This window comes from Opisthocomus hoazin, chromosome 3 (genome assembly GCF_030867145.1).
Source record: "Opisthocomus hoazin isolate bOpiHoa1 chromosome 3, bOpiHoa1.hap1, whole genome shotgun sequence".
In the NCBI taxonomy this organism is placed as follows: domain Eukaryota; kingdom Metazoa; phylum Chordata; class Aves; order Opisthocomiformes; family Opisthocomidae; genus Opisthocomus; species Opisthocomus hoazin.
In genome coordinates this window covers 18,889,500-18,913,529 of record NC_134416.1, presented here as the reverse complement: position 1 = coordinate 18,913,529, position 24,030 = coordinate 18,889,500, and the positions used below count along the sequence as shown (strand labels likewise).

Below are 24,030 nucleotides of genomic sequence, written 5' to 3'. Positions count from 1 at the left end.
TGATTGCCTCATCCCAGATCCAACACCTCCTACCCACTGGCAAGTCCAGCTAGAAGTGTACTGGTGAACAACACATGAACACCTGGTTTGGAGAAGATACAGACAGTTTCGCTCCAGACTGCCCCAGCACCAGGCACATGGCCTGCTCCAGCTGCTGGTGCTGAGTCCCTCACTCTCCTCACTCAAGCCAGTTCCTCCCGTAGCTGGCTTTTGGGACAGACACTGTGCCCCACCCAGTGAGTGGCAGCCCAGACCTCCACCTATTCCAGTAGGTGGCACTGAGACCCTGCTTGCTCCAGTAGCTGATACTGCAGGCCAGGACCACCTACACCCCCAGTGTGACTCCAGTAGCTGGCACTCAGCTCTGAAGCCCTCAAACACAGGGTAGAGAATGAGATTGAAGATTGCATTTGCCATTAAAAAAGAATTTAATAAGCAGATAGGACAGATGGGTGATGTTCAGGCACAGGGCTAAGCCAGACAAACTGACATTTTTCACAGAGACATCACACCCCTGTGATGGATGCCCTTGATCCCCTTAATCAAACTAACAGTAACTGAGCGCTCCCTGAATAAGTTTGCAGATGACACCAAGTTGGGTGGGAGTGTCGATCTGTTCGAGGGTAGGAAGGCTCTTCAGAGGTGTCTGGACAGTCTGGGTCAGTGAGCCAAGGTCAGTTGTATGAGTTTCAACAAGGCCAAGAACTAGGTCCTGCACTTTGGTCACAACAACCCCATGCAATTGTACAGGCTTGAGGAAGAGTGGCTGGAAAGCTGCTGGGTGGAAAGGGACGTGAGAGTGCTGGTTGATAGCTGACTGAACATCAGCCAGCAGTGTGCTCAGGTGGCCAAGAAGGCTAACGGCATCCTGTCTTGTATCAGGAACAGCGTGGCCAGCAGGACTGGGGAAGTGATCGTGCCCCTGTACTCGGCACCGGTGAGGCCCCACCTCAAATACTGTGTTCGATTTCAGGCCCTTCACTATAACAAGGACATTATAGAATCATAGAATCATAGAAGGAGTCTCATGCATACCCTTCCCATGGCACGTAACTTGAATACAAGTCAACTGCTTTATTCAATAAATATGACAGCCTAAGTGAGTCTTCTTTGAGCTCTTCCTGCTAGGTAAGGTGATGGTGGTGATCTCCCCTTGAGCTGGCATGCCTTTCAAGGTTGCTCTTTGAGGCAGAGAGATCCTTCACCAACGGCAGATCTTTGGTAAGTGACGGATATCACACAAAACTCTGTAGTCTCATAACTTTGGTTTTGCCTTGGTAAATTTGATTGCATGCTGAATTGATGCTAATGAAATATTTATATTTAATCCTTTGCTCATAAACCATTGATCAAGTCTGGGGCTAAGTCTGAATCCAGCCACACCTAGACGCCTCTCTGAGAAGGAGTTTAGAAAGCCAGGGGGTCCATTCTCAACCTCACAGCTGAACAGGAGGGTCTTTCTTACCTTTTTGTTTCTAGTCTCTCTGTGAATCATTCTAATTCAAGTGTAACTCAATTTTCCTTTGTGCTTTTCTTCCATGTAGCAAGTAATAGAGTGAACCTTGCCATTGAACTTTGTTAAGTGGCACTTTTACATCATATTAAAACTACTTTTGCTAATACCTTTCACAGTGTTTAGTTAAGCGATCTAAATCACTACTTTCGTGACAAATTAGTGTAGTTGGCAGGATCTGTAATCGATGGCCTTGCTGGACTTGTCGAATGCAAGACAAAAGACAAACGGACTGAGGTTGTCAAGAGCCGAAGAGCTAACAAAGGAAGTAAATAACTGGTGCTTATCTTATCAGACAAAAGTAAGGGGGGATAGCCCATCACTGTAAACTCACTGATCTGTGGGGCGCCGCGGAGCCTGCGCAGCCAGAGATTGCTTCAGAGATTGCTTTGGACAAAGCACAGATGGCCCCCAAATACACATACCAAGATGCCCGAAGGCGTGTCACACTGCTGAGTCCCACTTCTGACAACACGACATTCCATGCCAAGAGCCAATCGATACACAATAATTGACTTAGTCCCACCTCACAAAAAGATTTCCAAACATATAAAAATTGGCACTTGAAAACTCTCTTTGGGAGGAGGAGCCAAGTGAGAACTTCACCTGACGGACAGGTCGACGGGCCTGAATCTCTCTTCCCCCCCCAAGAAGGGACGCCTTTTTGGTAAGAGTCGCGCCTCTGACTTTGTCAGACGTACGCCCGGGAACACATTGTTAACTAAAGCGCTGAACTATTACTTTGAGCTGAACTTTTGTAGACAGTGAATTTATCAACGGCAATTCCGAATCTGTGATAACTGTCGCTTGAATAAATTACCTATTGTTTCAACTTTGCGAAACTGTTTCAGTGAAAGTCCTTGGAAGGGCTCTGGCAGGCTAGTTGAATATCAGACTTCCCTTACCCCCCCCTTTAACGCGACAGGATCTTAAGTCAGGATTCACTACAAACTGGCGTAGTCAGCAGGATCTTAAATCAGGATTCGCAACAAATACTCATCAAATGAAAATGCAAAAGAATAACAAAAAAAAAAAGATATTTACTATTTAATTTAAAGTCTTTCTCCCTTTTCCTCCTTTTTCCCTTCCCCTGGTGGGAGGGAAGGGGTTAATAGAGAGCATCTGCCACTCTGTTTATTGCCGCCCTGCTCTTAATAGTGACGGTGATTTGGAACAAAATACTTTATGTTAAGACTTTAAAAGCCCATATTAAAGAGAAAGAATATTCTGAAGTGTGTGATTTTATTGCAGTGCATATGAACCTTGAAAAAGTACTAACAGATGCTAATACCAAGGGCTCTGAAATATAGCAGATAAAAGCAGAAGAGCCAGTGACAGGAAGTTTAAAAATCAGAGCTAAAAAGTCTTACTTTTAAGTGAGGCAGAGTGATCAGTTAAATCAAAGTGATAGTTTCTTAAATCCTAATGTCTTTACTAGTTGAATTTTTTTCCAGAAGTTACTCTTTAGCCAAATCCAAATTACTGATTGCAATATCAAGAAAATGGTGTGAAATGAAATAAAAATTAACCAGATTAAGTCCATAGGACTGTTTTTCTTTAGTCTTTAGTGGGAACAATATAGGCAAAATATTTTAAATTAATAAATCACTTTGCAAGAAGATCTAGCACCGTATTTTATAGCTTACATGTTTATTCTTTCTCTAAATTTTGTTATGATTTGATAACTCCTCTTCATTTACTAAATTAATTTTCAAATGTTGTAAATCTTATCTTTCCCTTGCCGTTCCTATGCCAAGTGAGCTCAGAACCACCTAGCATGTTAATGACTGTCTTGAAGAATCGTACAGTGAAGTCAAAGCCTGATAAGCATCTTTCACTTTTTCTGTTTCCCTGAATATACAGCCATTTTATTTCCGCATCACGTGCTATGGATAGTAGGTACAAGTCTATTAAGAGGCATTGTTGGGATGTTTTCCATCCAGAGTTACCATTCCAAGATCTGGATATGCTAGATGATTTTATATGACTTCCTAGACAATATGGAAGATACTCATACACCGAGCCAAAATAAAGGTACTCTGGCACTTTTTTTTTTTCTTGTTATTCAACAGGTGGAAAGGAAGTAAAACTTCAGAATTTGGATTGTCGTCTTCTCTTTAGTATGTTTCCTTGTTAAATTTAGTATGTTTCATTTTCAAAACAGCAATTTAGGTAATTTAAGCATTCTCTATTTTAATTATTTTTTTCTCTTTGTTGACATTTCTTTCAGCAACACTAGGAAAATTCATTTTAATTCTGTTTTTATTAATGGCTTGCTGAACCAATCTTATGACAGAGAGTAGCCATGCCCAAAATAGCTACGGCAAAATGTGAACAAAAAAAAAAAATCTGTAGTGTCTTTCAGATAGTAAGCCTGGTGACAAATTTACAGCTGAAAGTCTGCGGCTTTTACAAATCCAACCTGAGAAACACTTTCTGAGAGGACCTTTTATAGAGGTTCACTCCAACATTACACAATAATTCATTAACACTCTGAAATTTTTATATGAAGTTAGTAATGATATTATTAGCTTAATATAGCTCCACACAGCTTCATGAACCTTACCTAAATGCAAGATATAGATTACTTGTAGCCACATTTCTGAATTCTGATATGCAGGAGAGCTAAAATAGTTTATCCTATTTGTTAATATTCTCTAACTCTGTACCAGCTGTCAAGATTATTTTTAGCATCCGCACTCTGGCATATTTAAGTCCTAGTAATATTTCTGATGTACTTGCTTGCTTCAATAATCTTGTACATCAGCTATCAATTTTTCTTAATATTGCTGAAAGAAATACAAGATGTGTCCCTAGAAGTCACTAGATGGAAATCTTATTCTGTTAATAAACACCATCTGCTGCCTTCTTTCCTGTCCCCCCCCCCTCCAATTATATGTAAAGATGAGATTAGTCTTCAAATTTTTAACACTGCTCTCAAATCCCTCTCAAAAGCATTTCAGCAGAGTTTCTGTGTTCCTATAGCACTATTTCAGCACAAACTTTAAAACTATTTCATTATTTACACAGTGTCTACTAATTCGGTTTTATAATTCAGGTTTAAAATATGTCTAGCAGTACAAAACAGATACAATTATAGCACTTATATATAAAACTATAGCACTTTTATAAATACATGTGATTCATCTCCAGGACAGTCAGAACTTTCACTATAAGAATAATCTAGGCATTAAGTTCTTTTTTATTCTCCATGATCAATAGGATAGCACAAAAATTTCTGACATATTTACTTTGAATAAAAATTGCCACAAATTCTAGCAGTAAATTTGTTAATGAAGTCAATGATTTTAACAGTGTCAGCTACCTATAACCCAGTAAGAACAAAAGAAAGCACTGTTCAAAGCAGGACTGCTTTCACTGAAGCCCCTTGCTGTATGGGCCAAGCTGCTGTGTCGCCTTCTTTCTCAGCAGCTGTATTTCCCCTCCCATGCTCTCAAAGAATAAAGCTCATTATGTATCTCAGGACAACAGGAAATGGAAAACTGCATCAAATTCTTCTATTCCAAAATGAAAATAATCTCATCAGAAAGAAAATAAAAAGGACACAGCTACACAATTATTTGGCCAAAATTGTCTAATTGGAGATAAAGTATAACATTTCTCGTCTATACATTAATACCCATACATGTTACACAGACCCTGAAAGTTACTAAAAAAAAAAGAAAATGTGCCAGAAACTTCTCCAGAAAAAAAGAGGCATGGAGTCAGTAGACTTTTAACTCCCCATTTCTCACTCCAGCCAGCAAAGCTGTGTCACTAGACAGTGGTTAAACAATAAATTGCTGTTGGTAATTATTGTAGCTCAATCTTTTTTCTTAAAATCCCTCCTTAATTTTCAATGCTTCTCATCATTTTCTGTTGTCACTGTAAACAAGGTCTCTTTCTTTTGAGTAGTATCTTTCAGTTTTCTCTCATGAAATCCTTTTTCTCCAGGGGTATTGTGCTCTACAAAGAGCTGCATTTTTCAAATGTGTTCTTTCCCAAATAATAGAGAAACTGAACATAAAGAAGTATGCGCACAACAGTCCCAAAGTTAAGCCAAATATGCTGCTTGAAAGAAGGTGAGGAGAAACGGGAGAGAAGGATGGAGGGGTGGAGGGTACTGACTGAGGCTTATGATGTTAATTGTAGGAGGCCAGTGTAGGTATTTCTGTGGTCTATTGTGTACTTAGTTCAACTGGATGCAATTGCAGGGGCTTACTTATAATGGCCCATCATAATAGTTCTATTGAAGATATAATTTTATAGCATTTTTATCCACAGGAGATGAGAAAATTATGTTCCTCCCTGTTATGATCAAGAAAGTCCACAGCAGATTCATAGTTCCCACTGATTCTGGCAGGTACTCAGGAGTTTCTTGTCAACTTTCAGCTCAAATGCAGGTATGTCAAGGAGGGTGGGAGGCCAGAATAAGAGATATTGATGGCCTTTGTTTATTTGACATTTTTGGGGTTTTGGGATTTTTTTTAGAGATAGAGAACAGTAATGCATCCCATATAAACATCTATGTCCTCTATTTCCAAACATTTCAAAGGAAAGTATTTTAAATGCAGGTCACACCTGGATCTAATCGTTTCCGATATGTGTGTCTACTGCTCATCCTGTCCTTGCATGCTATCTCTGTCTATCATTTTGCCTTATTGCAATGATAGGTTGCTAATCACTTCTATCTTAGGTTTCAAATTACAAATCCATAATGAAGTACTTAAGTATGTGGTCTGATATTTAGGGGTAGTAAGTATGCAAATGTTTCATCAGGAAGCTAAAAAGGAGCTACTGGGCAATCAAAATTTTTGAAAATTGGATACTAGATAGAACTAGATCTGAAAATGTTGATTGCAGGGTTATAGACATTCACAAAAAGTACAAGAACAGAAATAGAGATTGCCCTGATGTGATTATCATTTAAATACATCTATTCTTTCATGTTAAGGAATGATGCATGAGAAGAATGTAACGTAATGAGTTTTCATTTCTTTGCAAGCTGGGTATAAAGACAGGTAGTTTCATAGGAAGCCAGGAATTGAAAGAAAAATTCTCTCACTGAATATAGCTGCCTTGATCCAGCTCTTAAAAGAGTAGATCTGGCCGTGGGAGGAGAGACTCCAGTGAACTAAAACTTTGGGGTCCACCTTAACTTCTTGCAATATTCCAGATTTCACAAAATAAAGCCTCAGATTCAAAAAAGAGAAGTACCAAATTCAAGGTAAAAGGTTATGATTTGTTCTAAAATGCTGATTTCTGTGGTCAAAGGTAAAATCTCCCCACACTTACCAGTGACTGAGGAGCTTGAGTTCTATTACTCAGCACGTTATTTTAGCCTAGAAAGGAACTATGTGAGGAGTCAGTCATATGTGCAAATTGAATTCTGTTGGTGCTCTTCCATTTTAGGTTTAACCATTCTCTTTCGTAACTGAAAGGCATGGTACACTATGTGTATTTAGTAGTGCAAAACCTTTTGGCAAGCAATCTATGAAGACAGCAGCTGGTACCATATCTAGAGAATTTGAATTTCCCAATTTATGACACCAAATCAATGGTAAAAATTTCTACATGTTTTCCTAAAGTGCATAAGAAGCATATACAATATTGTGCATATTAAAAATCCATAGGAATTACACAGTACATTTTCAGATAATATTTTTGTAATAATGCTGCTGCTGAATAAAGTTACTGAACACTTGAAAAACTAACAGACTACAGAGTAGACATAATCTAGACAAAAAACAATTGTAACACTTAGCTTGAATTAACGGACTACAAAGTAGCTATAATGCAGTCAAAATCGGTTACACATAGCTTGAATTTCTGTTTTGTGAATTACCTCTTGCTTACAAGCAAGACAGAAAAAAGTGTGTGTAATTGCCTCACTGAATTTCTATAATAAGAACAATAAAGCCCTGAGAATTCTTTTACATTTTTCATTTCATGACTTGACAGAAGTACATATAGGAGGAAATTTCTATATGAAGTATATTCTAATGCATCATACCTGAAGGTAAACTATGTCGATGGCTGAAGACATTTTACTACAGAGTGATTCTGGGCTCTATATCTGTGGCAGCCCATCATTGCATTATCAGTTTTTGGATATTTTCTTAGCTTCCAAAATGTTAGACAGCTAGTTAACTCTCTCAGAGATTAGTTTTGTTGCAGATGGGACTGGTCAGGGTACAACAACGGCCTAGAGCCTCTCCAGGCAGTCTACTATAGGTCCTGGTTTGCTGACAGAGACACCTAATGGAAGCAGAAAGATCCAGTGTCTTCACAACAATCAAAAAAAAAAAAAAAAGGGAAAAAGAGAAAACCAATAGTTTCTGTTTATATCCTATATATACATATTAGAGTTCTTAGTCCCAATGCCAAGAAATTGATTAAAAAACGTGGATGGATGATATATTCCAGCTCTTAAACATTACTAAAGTGAGCTCGATCATAAACAAGATCCTTCCTGGAGCACACATACATAAATATGCCAGCTCACTTACTTCAGTGTCTGTGTGAAAACTGTACACATTTGTGAAAACTGCAATAGGGAAGTAGATTTATGTCAGTTCAGAGAACTGAGTCAGCATTTCTCCTATGCAAAAGTATGAGAAGGAATCTGTCCATAAAACTTCCACATATAAATTCCACTACCTAGTGAAATTCAAGAGTAGTTAGTAATGTCTTGACAGTAACTTGAATAAGCATACCTTAGATGGACCAGAAAGATGCGGATTACTATTTTCAGCATTTGAATAACTTGGCACTATTAAAGTAAAGGTCATAAAACATTCGTGTCTAGATGGGACTGCAGGCGGTAGAGTTTTAAATAGTTTGTTTTCAGATGTGAGTCTATGCATCTGAACGACTACAAGAAAAACAAATCTAACTTGGATAAGGTTATACATGTGTATTTGTATAAATTTTTTTGTGAGACATTTAGTTTCATTATGTACAGAGATGAGAGAAAAAATCCAGAATGATTTGTTAAGAATATCTTACCTTCATAGTAAACTTTAAACCCATGAGCACTAACTGCAAAGTCACTTGTCAAGCGCAGTGAAAATACAGATTTTGTACTTGTCACAGGTGGAGGAAGGTGAAATCCTGTTAACCTAAGAAACAAAAAGCACAACTCATGGTTAGTTGTTTGAAAAATAAAACTGTGTGTGACAGGTTGCTGTTCCAAACAGTATTTTGTCATGGAAAGGGCAATAAGCTTAAAAGTATATAGTTTATCTTACTTGAGAAAATAATTTTTATAGTATAGTTTAAGGAATCCATATAAAATTTTAGCAGCTTTTATGAACACTTGAACGGGTAAGGTACACTGGTTTGAGAAAACTCTGCTCAGTAGAGATAATAGTAAGATATAGAAACTGGACTTTAAAATGGTCCAGGTAATCAGTAGATGGAAAAAAACTCTACAAATTCCCAGTCAATTTACACTATCTAGGGTTATGTTCAAACATCTGTTGTGTTATATATTTTACACAGACTTCTGTTAAAATTTGTAGTGGATGAATTTTCTGCAGCAATATGATGAAAGAAAGGGGACCGTAATTCACTTTAATGAGGGAATTTAAGATTGTTTAAACGATGTTCTTTAGCCTCAGAGAAAATATTTCTGTTCTCAGCTCAGACAGGAAACCCAAAGAGCATCATGGTGAAATCATACATCCATACATCATATACCCATTGGGGGTTGGACTAGATGACCCACAGAGGTCCCTTCCAACCCCGAACATTCTGTGATTCTGTGTGATAAAGAAAGCTCTCTTGCAAGGAATTACAGGTCTGTTAGGGTGGGTTTGTGTTTTTGGTTTTTTTTGGTTGATTCATTGGGTTTGTTTAGTTTTATTAAAACCACTGTGTTTGAGGTGCAGATGAAAGAGCAATTTTTGTGTACTTTTAGCACTGCTGATATGCTCTACTGATACTCAGCTCTACATATTCTTTTCATTTGATGTACACACGGTAACGCTTTCAGCATTCTAAGAGAATAACCTCATCAGGGTTTATACCAGACCAACAAAACCCATAGTATTTACCTGTCAAAAATGCATAAAGAACAAGTTGAATAATTTAACTATGTATACTCACCTGTGGAATCTTGGCATACCTTTTGGAGCCCAGTTAGCTGTGTGTGGCAAATTGTGTAGCAGATTTAGATGATTTCTTTTATTAATGATTAACACTAAATTGCTTTCATGTGTTTGTAGTCAAGCTCTATTTTTACTTACTACTTTGAATTTAGAATTACAAAAAAATTTAGGTCTGAAGGGTCCTCTGGAGGTCAGATAGTCCAGCCTCAATGTCCAATGCTCAAAGTAGGCTTCACATGAGAGTTAGTCCAGATTGCCCAAGATTTACCTTTTCCCGCTCCATGCTTAGAGTAAATTCACCGTCTTTTTCTTTCATACATACATTCACGTCCATGTTTTATTTTACTGTTATATGTAAAACATAACATTTAGTGTACACACACACACAAACAACCTCCAAAACTCTTCACTACTTTGTTAAACACCTCCTGTAAAACAGCTATGTATTAAATAAGAGTCACAGAAACGTTGGATATTGTAATACATCTTTATAGGATTCCAGAACACCCAATCCACAGGTTGGTCTCGTGGACACTTAAAGAAAAGATGTAAACTGTGATATTTTTTACTAGAAGAAAAGATACATAGTTTAATTTTGTCTGATAGAAGTACTGCAAACACCAATGGTGTTTAATGTTGGTTTAATACATTTTCTGCTGCTAGTGCTGAAATTCAGTCCCAGCCTTCTTCTGAAATGAACAGATAATTGATCTCCTGCTATTATCAGTATTTCTAGCCTCACCAGAAGGAAGAACAGAGAGTGATAGGAAGCCCAGAATTCGAAAGGTCAGAAATTGGTTTTCTGAGAAGTTCGTGTAATTACAATATTAGCATTTATTCTAAGGTCTTACTCTTTTAAATGTTAAGATACCTTTAGATGAGTTCTATACATTGGGCCAGTAATTTACCATGAGACTTATTTGCTGTGGTGATCATAAAAAGTTTTGTATTGTTCTCTGGTGACAATCTACTTAGTGTTTTTAACAGATACTCTACTCAGAATTATATTGTTTTTTCTTAAGCAATCTTTGGCAAAAAAGAATAAAACACAATAGCCTGTCTCTTTTTTTTCCAGGGAAAATTCATTCATTACCCTTGGCCCTTACTGAAACCATTGTTAAAGACATTGCAGCAGCCAATGTATGCTATTGGTTATAATCATGACAGGTATGGAAGTCAAATGATAAGATAGCATTACTTACAGCGTAATGACCAGAAAATTGAAAAATATGAACAGAAGTAGAGATGACACTTAGAGACATGTATATATTTATCTGTATATACGCAGCAAGTCATCAATGTGTGTATCCAGAAAGATATTCTTTGTTTTGTCATTGGCATCTTCATGAGTAACAATATTAAAACAAGACTAGATTAAAGAATTTATATTAATATGCAAAGATGGAAAATTATGTACAGAATATTTAAGATTTAGGAAATGCATGTTTTATTTGATTATGAGATTTTTTTCTAAAAATAATAATAAAAAAAAATATTTACCTCTCCCAAATGGGCGTATGTATAGTTCTTTGACAAATCAATATAAGTGCAATTTTTTCCCAGTAGCTTATTCATAAAACAGTTAATATATTAGTTTATTGGTAAGTATCACTATTTGAAAGTAAGCTGACCTAACGTAAAATCAAGCCAATAAATTGAATAAAATGTCAATTTGCAACACACAGCAAATCTAGCTAGTATCTATTTAGTTTCTCAATGATTCAAGGGAATTGTGGGTATAAACAAATATCCAGCAGAAAAGACATACACATTTATCCCAAATTATTTTATTTTGTGAGTGGTGCATATGGACAACTTAGATAGGTAGGGGATTTTTAAAATGAACGTATAAGTTACTAGTGTGGCAAGCATTACAACTCCTCATGCAAAAAAGATCATCATTAGAGCCATTTGATACAATTTATCTTTCAAGTGTGTGCCTTTTATCACCATCACTATGCCACATTTACTAAGAAAAGTTCAGCTTGTTTCTAATTTGGTTTCTACATCTAAATTTACATGAAAAAAAGCAGAGGTTTTATTTGTGGTTTAGTGGAAACAAAATTAATTAAAAATATTAAGAAGTAAAAATACCACAACATGCAAATATACCACTTGGTAAAACACTATATATTTTCAAAAGAGAATGTAACGTAATTTGCTCAGGCAACTGAAGTAACCTAATACTTGAGCACTGTTCACTGGGTACTATAGTGCATTGACCTCAGAGCTTAAGTCCCAATTGCATGTAAAACTCTACAAAAAAAGTCATAAATGTTGGCTAGAATAGTTTTCTTTTCCATTTAAAATGAAACATAGAAAGTACTTAAAAACTGCAAGAGAGATGTCAGGTAAGCAGCAAAATGCCTGTAAGATAATGTACGTGCATAGGTCTGACTGATTGTCACTTCTTCATACCAGTCACAACTAAATGTTTAACTTCAAGAAAGTACCCTTGTAAAAGCAAAACTTTAGGTGGGACACTTACGCAAAACAAGCAGTCATCTCCTTAAGCTGGTATTATCTGCATATTAAACACATTTAAGGTTCATATTTCGTGTAGTAGCTGAGGTGTTTTTATCTATAGCAATTTTCTCCCTTACATTCTATTTGCATATTTCATTCCATTTGCATCAACTTTTTTTCAAATTTAAAATACCAAGTGGAGCAGTTCAGGTGTTCCTCTACTGCTATCTTAGACACCGTTAGTTATTTGAGACATTAACACAGAGCTGATAGATGTGACATTGGACCAACATGAGATCCATGCTCTGCCGGAGAGCTGGAGGCCAGGCAGGATCCTTTACAGATTCTGGATGTGCCTACATATTATGTTAGGCACTTCAGTTACCCCTTTATAGTCTACCACTTTGGCAGAACAAATTTATACTGTGACAGGCGGGCTTTTTTTTTTTTTTTGGATGGGATTTTCATTCACCCAGTCCTTATCCTCTTTCCCTTTTCAGATCTGGAATTGACTAATTTAGTGTTTTCTGAAATACTTCTAGATATCCTGTAGGCAGCTGACACTGGCAAGAAACAATGTCTACAGAAATCTGAGATCGAAATACAGATCCTTCTGTCTCAACTCTTAAAAAAAGAAAATTTTAAATTGTAACATTCTACTGGAATATTTGATTCTGATGCTGCAGTTTAGCTGCAGAGTGCTATCCAACATATAATGGTGACACAAATTTGTAAATTAATACACTACATACTAATGCAAAGGTTTGCTTTGTTCTTACTGCTGTCTTAGCAAGCTTGTCACATACCTTATGCCCACAGGAAATGGACAGGTTATGTGACCACTTAGTAGGCTTTGAGGCTGTGAAATCGGCTGGGTGGATACCCAAGGACTACAGATAATGTTGGGAGTGTGGGAAAAGGTTGAGAGATATTTTTATTCATTCAGCTCTTCTACATTAGGAAGATCAGATGTTCCTCCTGAAAAACTTCTTGTCTATACAAATTCTGAAACTCCAGTGGTAAATATGGTGAAATTAAAGATCATATATCTTGCAGAGACATAATATGTATTTAAAATTTAGATATTATTTAGATGCAAAGTTATTATGCTTTGTAAAGTAGTTTCAGTAACATGTAAATCTGGCAAAGTTTTTGTATTCATCTCACTGTATAAGAAAGAATAGAGAACAGAAACACCTGGTAACTGGGAGCCAGAGAAATGAACATATGAGATATGACTAAAGATATGTGTATAAAAAACTCCAAGTAGACAAAAGACAGAAAAAAAGAAAATCTCCATCATCTTCATCATACCCTTCAGCAAAGAATTGATCCTGGTGGTTGTTTAACATGAATATCCTCTGGTGCCATCTTCATGCCCCTGAGGAAAATCAAAGTTGTTGAGGATCGAGAGGGACATCAGAAGGGTGAGAATATCACCAGAGAAAAGTGGTAAATTCTAGGAAGTTTCTGTAAAATTGTAACTGTATTATCAATAAGATTTTTCTTTAGTAAGTTACTTGGAGTACAAGTGCTAGTAATACAGTCGATTAGTAATAAAAACTGTTATATTCACTGTTATTTTTTTATTTATTAAGACTTCTTGGCAAAACAAGACAGATTATGAGTTCTTAGATGTCTCTAAATAGTCAAGATGCAAGTGCAGAAAATCTCCAGATATGAAAAGTGACTAAAGGATATCAGTTTCCAGCTGAGAGACTGGTTTTGAAGGAACAGGATCATAAAAGCACAGAATGGTTTGTGCTGGAAGGGATTTAAAAGGTCATGTAGTTCCAACCCTCCTGCCACGAACAGGGACACCTTGCACTTCACCAGGCTGCTCAAAGCCCCATCCAACCCGGCCTTGAAAACTTCCAGGAAGGGGGCATCCATAACTTCTCTGAGAAACATGTTCCAGTGCATCACTGCCTTCATAGCAAAGAATTTCTTCGTTACCTCTAATCTAAATCTATTCTTATTTAGTTTAAAGCCATTAGCACTTGTCCTATCACTACATGCCCTTGTAAAAGTCACCCTCCAGGTTTCTTGTAGGCCCCCTTCAGGTACTGGAAGGCTGCTCTAAGGTATCCCCGGAGCCTTTTCTTTTCCACGCTGAAAACCCCCAACTCTCCCAGCCTGTGCTCATAGGAGAAGCCTATGAGCATTTTTGAAGCCCCCCGATCATTTTTGTGGCTCTCCTCTGGCCACCCTCCAACAGCTCAGAATCACAGAATCACAGAATAGTAGGGGTGGGAAGGGACCTCTGTGGGTCATCTAGTCCAAACCTCCTGCCGAAGCAGGGTCACCTACAGCAGGCTGCACAGGAACTTGTCCAGGCGGGTCTTGAATATCTCCAGAGAAGGAGAGTCCACAACCTCCCTGGGCAGCCTGTTCCAGTGCTCCGTCACCCTCAGAGGGAAGAAGTTCTTCCTCATGTTCAGACGGAACTTCCTGTGCCTCAGTTTGTGCCCATTGCCCCTTGTCCTGTCACTGGGCACCACTGAAAAGAGCTTGGCCCCATCCTCCTGACACCCACCCTTCAGATATTTGTAGGCATTTCTAAGGTCCCCTAGCAGCCTTCTCTTCTCCAGGCTGAACAAGCCCAGTTCCCTCAACCTCTCCTCATAGGGGAGATGTTCCAGTCCCTCACCATCCTTGTAGCCCTCTGCTGGACTCTCTCCAGCAGCTCCTCATCTTTCTTGAGCTGGGGAGCCCACAACTGGACACAGTACTCCAGATGAGGCCTCACCAGGGCAGTGTAGAGGGGAAGGAGAACCTCCCTCATCCTGCTGGCCACACTCTTCTTGATGCACCCCACCATCCCATTGGCTTTCTTGGCAGCCAGGGCACACTGCTGGCTCATGGTTAACCTGTCGTCCACCAGGACACCCAGGTCCCTCTCCGCAGAGCTGCTCTCCAGCAGGTCCAAACCAAGCCTGTACTGGTGCATGAGGTTGTTCCTCCCCAGGTGCAGGACCCTGCATTTGCCTTTGTTGAACCTCATCAGGTTCCTCTCTGCCCAACTCTCCAGCCTATCCAGGTCACGCTGAATGGCAGCACAGCCTTCTGGTGTATCTAGCACACCTCCCAGCTTGGTGTCATCAGCAAACTTGCTGAGGGTACATTCTAACTCTTCATCCAGGTCGTTGATGAAGAAGTTAAACAAGACTGGGCCCAATACTGACCCCTGGGGGACACCACTGGTTACCAGCCTCCAACTAGACTCAGCGCCGCTGATGACAACCCTCTGAGTTCTGCCATTCAGCCAGTTCTCTATCCACTTCACCGACCACTCATCCAGCCCACACTTCCTCAGCTTCCCTAGGAGGATATCATGGAAGACTGTGTCGAAAGCCTTGATGAAGTCAAGGTAGACAACATCCACGGCTCTCCCTTCGCCTACCCAGATAGTCATGTCATCGTAGAAAGCTTTCATATTGGTCAGGCATGATTTCCCCTTGGTGAATCCATGCTGACTACTCCTGATAAGCTTCTTTTCTTCCACTTGCTTGATGATGGCCTCCAGGATAAGCTGCTCCATCACCTTTCCCTGGATGGAGGTGAGGCTGACCGGCCTGTAGTTCCCTGGGTCCTCCTTCTTGCCCTTTTTGAAGATTGGAGCTCCATGTCTTTCCTTTGCTGAGGACTGCAGAGCTGGATACAGGACTCCAGGTGGGGTCTAACCAGAGCAGAGCAGAGGAGCACAATCACATCCCCTGACATGCTGGCCACATTTCTTTTGATGCAGCCTAGGTTGGCCTTCTGGGCTACGAGCACACACTGCCAGGTCACACTGAGCTTCTCATCAACCAGTGCCCACAAGTCCTTCTCCTCAGGGCTGTGCACAATCCATTCTCCACCCAGCCTGTGTGTGTCTTTCGCATTGCCCTGACCCTGCACTTGGCCTTGTGCAACTTCATGAGGTTCACACAGGCCCACGTCTCAAGCCTGTCCAGGTTGCTCCAGATGGCATCTCTTCCCTCCAGTGTGTTCACTGCACCACACAGCTCGGTGTCATTGGCAGACTTGTTGAGGTGCAGTCAATTGCACTGTCCGTGACACCAAGAATGATGTTAAACTGAGTCAGTCCCAATACTGGCCTCTGAGGAATGCCACTCATCACTGGTCTCCACTTGGACACTGAACTGACAAATTTCGAAATATTCTGAAACCATTCTTTAAAATACAAAAATAATTTCTAAGAAATATTGATTATGTTTGAAACCATATGAAAATCTGTAGTAATATTTTTTTGGTATTATATGTGATTGAAAATTACAGAATTATTTTCCTTCAAACATGCCATTTACAGTGTGGGTCTCTGTGTCTCTTCTTCCTATGAGTTACTATCTTTTGGCACATACTATAAATTCACAAAATATGCATACAACCGTAAACAGTTGAATCTGCTTTCCTTTTTTAAAGTGGATTTTAAAAGACTGTTACTCCAGGAGTAGTTATCATATTTCTCACTCTCTTCCTTTAATCATCTATACCACCATTTAAAAATGGCAAGTCATCTTAGATTTACAGCTTCCAAGCTTTCAAGCGTTCTGACTGGAAATTTCTGAAGTTTTATCTTTTTCTGCTTTTACTGTGATTTTGCGATAAACCTTTAATCATATATCAGGTGAACTTTTAACTGCATGCTGGATCTCAAACTCGCAAGTCCTTAAGGAAAGACAAGCTCCCAGCTACAGGATCAAATTAGAGCAATCTTTTCATAATTACTAAGTTAAAATGATGGAAAGCACTCTTGATTAGTCATACAGAACTGTTCCTAGATACATTGTTTACTTGAGATTGTAGTGTGATAAATAAGATGACAGCTTTTCGTCATTGCCTGTGTATCTCAGATAACTGCTGTCTGACAAAGCATTGATTACCCTTTTAAATATGTAATAAAAAAAAAAAAACATTTTAAAGGTTTTTTTTTTAGGTTCACAAAATTCTATCTACAGTCTGTTACCCATTTCAAAGAAAATACAGTTCTTCTAGAATGTTGAGTTTGGGTTGGATAGTATACAAGGAGATTAATCAAAAGATCTTTTAAGTAGTCTTTCACTTGATCTCAATAAACTTTTGATTAGCTTGTAGGAATTTTACAACAAGAAGAGTCCTTGGCTACTCTGAAATGTGTATTAATGGCCTCAAGTTGCATCAGGGGAAAGTTTACATTGGTTATTAGGAAAAATTTATTTACTGAAAGAGTTGTGAAGCACTGGAACAGGCTGCCCAGGGAAGTGGCGGAGTCACCATCCCTGGAGGTGTTCAAAAATGTGTAGATATGGCACTTCAGGGCATGGTTTAGTAGACATGGTGGTGGTGGGTTAACGGTTGGACTTCATGATCTAAGAGGTCTTTTCCAACCTTAATGGTTCTATGAGTCTATGAAATGTTTGTCCCTCATTTATATAAAATAATGCAGAAACATAAAACATGTCAATGTGTCAAGCCGTTATAACTTTGACCGTAAAATTAGAAAAGTCCATCCATTCTCACTTTTAGTGTGATCTCCAAAGAATTGTTTATTCTTAATGTCGAAAGAAGATGGATTCTAAAAAGAATAGTCATTAGAAACAAAACGCTAAGTATAAAATAAAAGTGTATAAAATGAACTTGTTTATACCTTTACTGAGAATCTTCCCCACAGATAAAGTCAAACTTTCTGAAGTCAGTAGAAATCATAGAATTATAGAATCATAGAATGGTAAGGGTTGGAAGGGACCTTAAAGATCATCTGGTTCCAACCCCCATGCCATGAACAGGGACGCCTTCCACTAGACCATGTTGCTCAGAGCTCCATCCAAACTGGCCTTCAACACTGCCAGGAAGGGGGTATCCACAGCTTCTCTGGGCAACCTGTTCCAGTGTTTCACCACCCTCATGGTGAAGAATTTCTTCCTAATATCCAATCTAAATCTGCCCTCTTTTAGTTTAAAGCCATTCCCCCTTGTCCTATCACTACAAACCCTTGTGAAAAATCACTCTCCATCCTTCCTGTAGGCCCCCTTCAGGTACTGGAAGGCTGTTATAAGGTCACCCCAGAGCCTTCTCTTCTCCAGGCTGAACAGCCCCAACTCCCTCAGCCTGTCCTTGTAGGAAAGGTATTCCAGCCCTCTGATCGTATTTTTGGCCCTCCTCTGGACCCGCACCAACACGTCCATGCCCTTCTTTTGTTGGGGGCCCCAGAGCTGGACTCAGGACTCCAGGTGGGGTCTCACGAGAGCAGAGTAAAGGGGCAGAATCACCTCCCTCGACACGCTGGCCACACTTCTCTTGATCCAGCCCAGTGTATGGGTGGCTTTCTGGGCTGCAAGCACACATTGCCAGCTCATGTTGAGCTTCTCATCCACCTGTACCCTCAAGTCCTTCTCCTCAGGGCTGCCATGTTATTCAATATTTTTCTGTTGTCAGGAAATTGAAATATCTGATATATTTAAAGCATAGATATATTACTTTTAGTCATTGCTTTTGCTTTTATAATACTAGTGTTTTTTTGGGGAGTTTTTGTTCTTTTTTTTCTGTTTTTCCACCAATAAGTTTTGTTCTCAGTGATATATATGAAACTTGATAACCTTCAGAGAATATTATTCTTAAAACCCATAGTACATAAACAAGTGAAGGTGTGTAACCAGTAGATTTCTCCCATTAAACTAAATATATTCCTCCTGCTAAATGCGTTGTTTGCTGCTATGTCCAGTAACTTACTATATATTATTTATACGGACACCACCATTTAATACTTACCAAATAAATATAACTTAAACTTTGTAAGGTGCTGCTGGGGTTTAGTCTTGCTGGACTACGTGCTGATGAATTCATTAGTAGATGGTGGAGTCTTGTCTGTGTGTTTGTGTATTTATATACACGTCTGTTCATTTTCTGAGTAACAGATGATTAGATTTACCATCTGTCTAGCCTGATGTTATACTGATTCAATTGCAAATTTAGTGAAACCAGGTCTTTTGCCTGCCAAATTCTTGTTTAACATTTTCCTGCTAGCTCCGGTTATTGGAAAAAAGGAAATTTAAAAAAAAAAAATCATAAGGGATTGCTTATTTGCGTTTGCTAAGATAAAAGAATGCTCTTCTCACCCAGTTTGCTACTGCATATGTAATCAGCATCTGGTTGACTAAAATAAAAAATTTCTTCAGTATTTTTTACTAGGTCCAGTTTTATTTTTGTCTTCTAGCATTCATCAAATATTTGTTTCTGAGGACCCTATTCCCTTACTTGTAAATATCATGGCATTTTCTTATTTTGAATACTGAGATATTGTACAGAAGATATGATTACTTATTAAAGTATGAATTTTAAATGTTCAATGTATCCAATTTAACATCCGAGATTCTGACTGCCACTTTAAAATTACATATTTCCCTACTCGCATGTTTCTTGTTTCTCTCTTTTACAACAATGCAAAATCTAGCATGTGTTTCTTTTTCAGTCTGTTTTGTAGCCTGTTTTCCTTTTGTCTCTTCCATAGTAATTTATTAGGCAGGTAAGCATCTCTGATCGCTGAACAACAAACCAAGCATCTACCAGTAGAAAGCTCCAAAAGCACTGAAAACTAGTGAAGTAGCAGCAGCAGTCAGTCATAAGAGGTAGTCAATAGAAAATCTAGGAAATGTGAAGTAATGTTCTTTTAAAAATTAAAATATAAATTTCATTTCCAAGATCTTTGACAACTTTTTTGACTTTAAATACATTATTTAAATGTCAGTGATGTTTTTATGTTTATGGAATTAAGAAATTATATTACTTTAAAAAATGAAGTTACCTACAACTGTTATATACATATATCTTTGCTTTTGAATAAGACCATGCACCTTTATAGTAGCTCAAAACATGTTAACCCAATGTTTCTCCTTCCCTGAAGCTGAAGTCCATACTCCACACTTAAAGCTATGTAGGTCATTCAGTCTGAAGTATATCTCATGATGCTATCTGATTTCTGTATCAAATTCCACAGCACAATGCTTGAGATTCAGCTCTAATAATTTTAGCATCTTTTACTCTCTCTGTGTCCACTGTAAACTAGGATGAATGCCACAAGAGAAAGAAGGAGACTTTTTGCAATTTTATTTTGGCTTTCCCATGCAGTTTACCAGAATTAATTTAAACTTCTCCCCGCCCCCCAAAACAAAGAAAACTATTGAAAATATGAAAAATACACAGAAAAGTTACTGTAAAAAGATTATCTGGATATCCCTAAATATTCATCCTACAACACACTCTAACAGGGTTGTTGGGGTTGATGTAGTTTGAGACTTAGCATGACTAGGCTGCTTAAGCAAAACAGCATAGCTGGACAGACCGCTGGAAAGGACAGCTAAGAATAAACATGATGGGGTTAGCAAAAACAAGATGTGTTGAAGGACATGGAGGCGGTCTGTTGCTATTGGTGCTAGTGCATAGTTACCAATCATAAGGGAATAGGGGGTGCGTGAACAGCGCGTGATTTATGTCCGTAGCCTATCTGAATAAGCTTGATCGTGTGTACACATATGGAAAATGTATATAACCACGCAAGCAGACCAATAAAGGGGAATCGGCTGTGCATTGTATCAATGTGCGAGAGTCATTCCTGTCCCTGCATGGATGCTGAAACTCGGCACAGGGTAATTCAGATTGAAAGGGACCTCAGGAGGTCTCTATTCAGGCCTCTTGCTCAAAGCAGGGTCAGGTCTGAGCACAACCACGTTGCTCAGGGCTTTATATAATTAAATCTTGAATATCTACAAGGATGGAGATGGTCCAGCCTTCTGGCCAGTCAGATCCAATCCTCAAAAGCAGAATATGTTCTGGGTGGAAGGGATCTTTAAAGGTCATCTACTCAAACACCCCCTGAAATGAGCAAGGAAATCTAGCACTACATCAGGTTGCTCAGAGCCCTGTCCAGCCTGACCTCTCTGGGCACCCTGTTCCAGTGTTTCACCACCCTCATTGTATAAAATCTCTTCCTTATATCTAGTCTAAATCTACCATCCTTCAGTTTAAAATCATTACTCCTTGTCCTATCACTACAGGCCCTACTAAAACATATGTCCCCATCTTTCTTATAAGCAGTTTAAGTGTTGAAAGGCTGCAATAAGTTCTCCCCAAAGCCTCTAGTTGAGGGAAAGGGGAACAAAACAAAGCTCATAGAACAATACTAAGGTACTGTAGAGGTTACCAAAGCCGAGAAAAAGCAATGTCTAACAGGAGCTACTGGGAGGAATCCCGTGGGCCAGGGCTCTTGAAGGCAGGGGGGTCCATGAGTGCTGGTTTCTCTTTAAACATCACTTCCTCCATGCTCAGGAGCCCCTTGAGAAAGCAATCTAGCAAATGAGGCAGGAGACCTGCATGGTTAAACAAGGAGCTTCTAGCGGAGATCAGGTGGAAGAGAAAGGTACATGGAATGTGGAAAGAGGGACAGGCCACTTGGGAAGAATACAGGAATGTGGTCAGAGCATGCAGGGATGCGATGAGGAAGGCCAAGGCCCACCTGGAATTGAAGCTGTCAAGGGATGTCAAAAACAACAAGAAGGGCTTCTTCAACTACATCAGCAGCAAAAGGAAGGTTAGGGACAATGTGGGGCCGCTGCAGAATGAGGCGGATGTTCTGGTGATGGAGGATGCTGAGAAGGCAGAGTTACTGAATGCCTTCTTTGCTTCAGTCTTCAGTGCCAAGGCAGGCCCTCAGGAATCCGAGGCCCCGGGGGTAAGAGAAGAAGCCCACAGAGAGGATGACTTTCCCTTGATCAAGGAGGACTGCGTGATGGTTCGCTTAAGAGATCTGAACACCTACAAATCCATGGGCCCTGATGGAATGCACCCACGAGTGCTGAGGGAGCTGGTGGATGTCATTGCTGAGCCACTCTCCATCATCTTTGAGAGGTCTTGGAGGACAGGAGAGGTGCCCCAGGACTGGAGGAAAGCCAGTGTCACTCCAATCTTCAAAAAGGGCAACAAGGAGGACCCAGGGAACTACAGGCTGGTCAGCCTCACCTCCATCCCGGGAAAGGTGATGGAGCAGCTTATCCTGGAGGTGATCATCAAGAAGTGGAGGAAAAGAAGGTTATCAGGAGTAGTCAACATGGATTCACCAAGGGGAAATCATGCTTGACCAATGTGATAGCTTTCTATGAAGGCATGATTGGCTTGGTAGATGAGGGGAGAGCCGTGGATGTTGTCTAGCTAGACTTCAGCAAGGTTTTTGACAGGGTCTCCCATAATATCCTTCTAGGGAAGCTGAGGAAGTGTGGGCTGGATGAGTGGTCAGTGAGGTGGATTGAGAACTGGCTGAATGGCAGAACTCAGAGGGTTGTCATCAGCAGCACAAAGTCTAGTTGGAGGCTGGTAACCAGTGGTGTCCCCCAGGGGTCAGTACTGGGCCCAGTCTTGTTTAACTTCTTCATCAACGACCTGGATGAAGAGTTAGAATGTACCCTCAGCAAGTTTGCTGACTACACCAAGCTGGGAGGTGTGCTAGATACACCAGAAGGCTGTGCTGCCATTCAGCGTCACCTGGATAGGCTGGAGAGTTGGGCAGAGAGGAACCTGATGAGGTTCAACAAGGGCAAATGCAGGGTCCTGCACCTGGGGAGGAACAACCCAATGCACCAGTACAGGCTTGGTTTGGACCTGCTGGAGAGCAGCTCTGCGGAGAGGGACTTGGGTGTCCTGGTGGACGACAAGTTGACCATGAGCCAGCAGTGTGCCCTTGATTGCCAAGAAAGCTAATGGGATCCTGGGATGCATGAGGAAGAGTATGGCTAGTAGGTCGAGGGAGGTTCTCCTTCCCCTCCACACTGCCCTGGTGAGGCCTCATCTGGAGTACTGTGTCCAGTTCTGGGCTCCCCACTTCGAGAAAGACGAGGAGCTACTGGAGATAGTCCAGCGGAGGGCTACGAGGATGATGAGGGCACTGGAACATTTCCCCTACGAGGAGAGGCTGAGGGAGCTGGGCTTGTTCAGCCTGAAGAAGAGAAGGCTGCGAGGGGACCTTAGAAATGCCTATAAATATCTGAAGGGTGGGTGTCAGGAGGATGGGGCCAGACTCTTTTCAGTGGTGCCCAGCGACAGGACAAGGGGCAACAGGCACAAACTGAAGCATAGGAAGTTCCTTCTGAACATGAGGAAGAACTTCTTCCCTCTGAGGGTGACGGAGCACTGGAACAGATTGCTCAGGGAGGTTGTGGAGTCTCCTTCTCTGGAGATATTCAAGACCCGCCTGGACAAGTTCCTGTGCAGCCTGCTGTGGGTGACCCTTCTTTGGGAGGGGGGTTGGACTAGATGACCCACAGAGGTCCCTTCCAACCCCTACGATTCTGTGATTCTGTGATTCTATGTCAACCTACAAAACTGTCTGATGGTGAAAGATAAACTTCACTCTAGAACAAATGAATTAATTTTATTCTGTGCCATCTCTCCAGTAGAAATAAACTTATTCCCATGTAAAACAGCTATAAACCTTTGGTTGTACATATTGCTATTGATTCTTTGTACAGATCTTACAAGGATATTTACATTTGCAAAAAGACACTCTACTTTCCTTACTTTTCTTTCTGATATATGTTTGGGGTGGGTTTTCAGAGTTGTATTTTTATTTTTTATTTCTTGGTTAGATAGAAGATTTATAGAAAACAAGTTTCACACTAAGAAAAAGAGAACGTTTCAAAATGAGTACACCAGAACATTTCTGAGTATAAAACTATTTACATTATACATATGAATTTGAATTTCTGAAGATCTGAGAGTCCTGTGTCTAACCTGATGGATCACACCAACAGTATTTCCATGGTTATATATTTCTGACTGCTCTGTTATCTGTCAGAGCAAACCTAGTTTACCTTTAACTTCTCAATGCCGTGGACTTTTCTCACATCCATATTCTATGCACCCACATATACATCCCTGCCTTTTGGACCTTTGAGCAGAACAGATCATGTCTGA

General features: G+C 39.8%; 1 protein-coding gene across 4 annotated transcripts in view; it reads right to left on the bottom strand.

The window, feature by feature from the left end:
- CSMD3 (CUB and Sushi multiple domains 3) overlaps window positions 1–24,030 on the bottom strand; it is a 767,725-nt gene that overhangs the window by 656,941 nt on the left and 86,754 nt on the right. For all 4 annotated transcript variants that reach the window (XM_075415663.1, XM_075415665.1, XM_075415666.1 and 1 more), the window contains exon 3: window positions 8,522–8,634. In XM_075415663.1, the coding sequence (XP_075271778.1) occupies window positions 8,522–8,634 (113 nt within the window). The remainder of the gene's footprint in view (window positions 1–8,521; window positions 8,635–24,030) is intronic.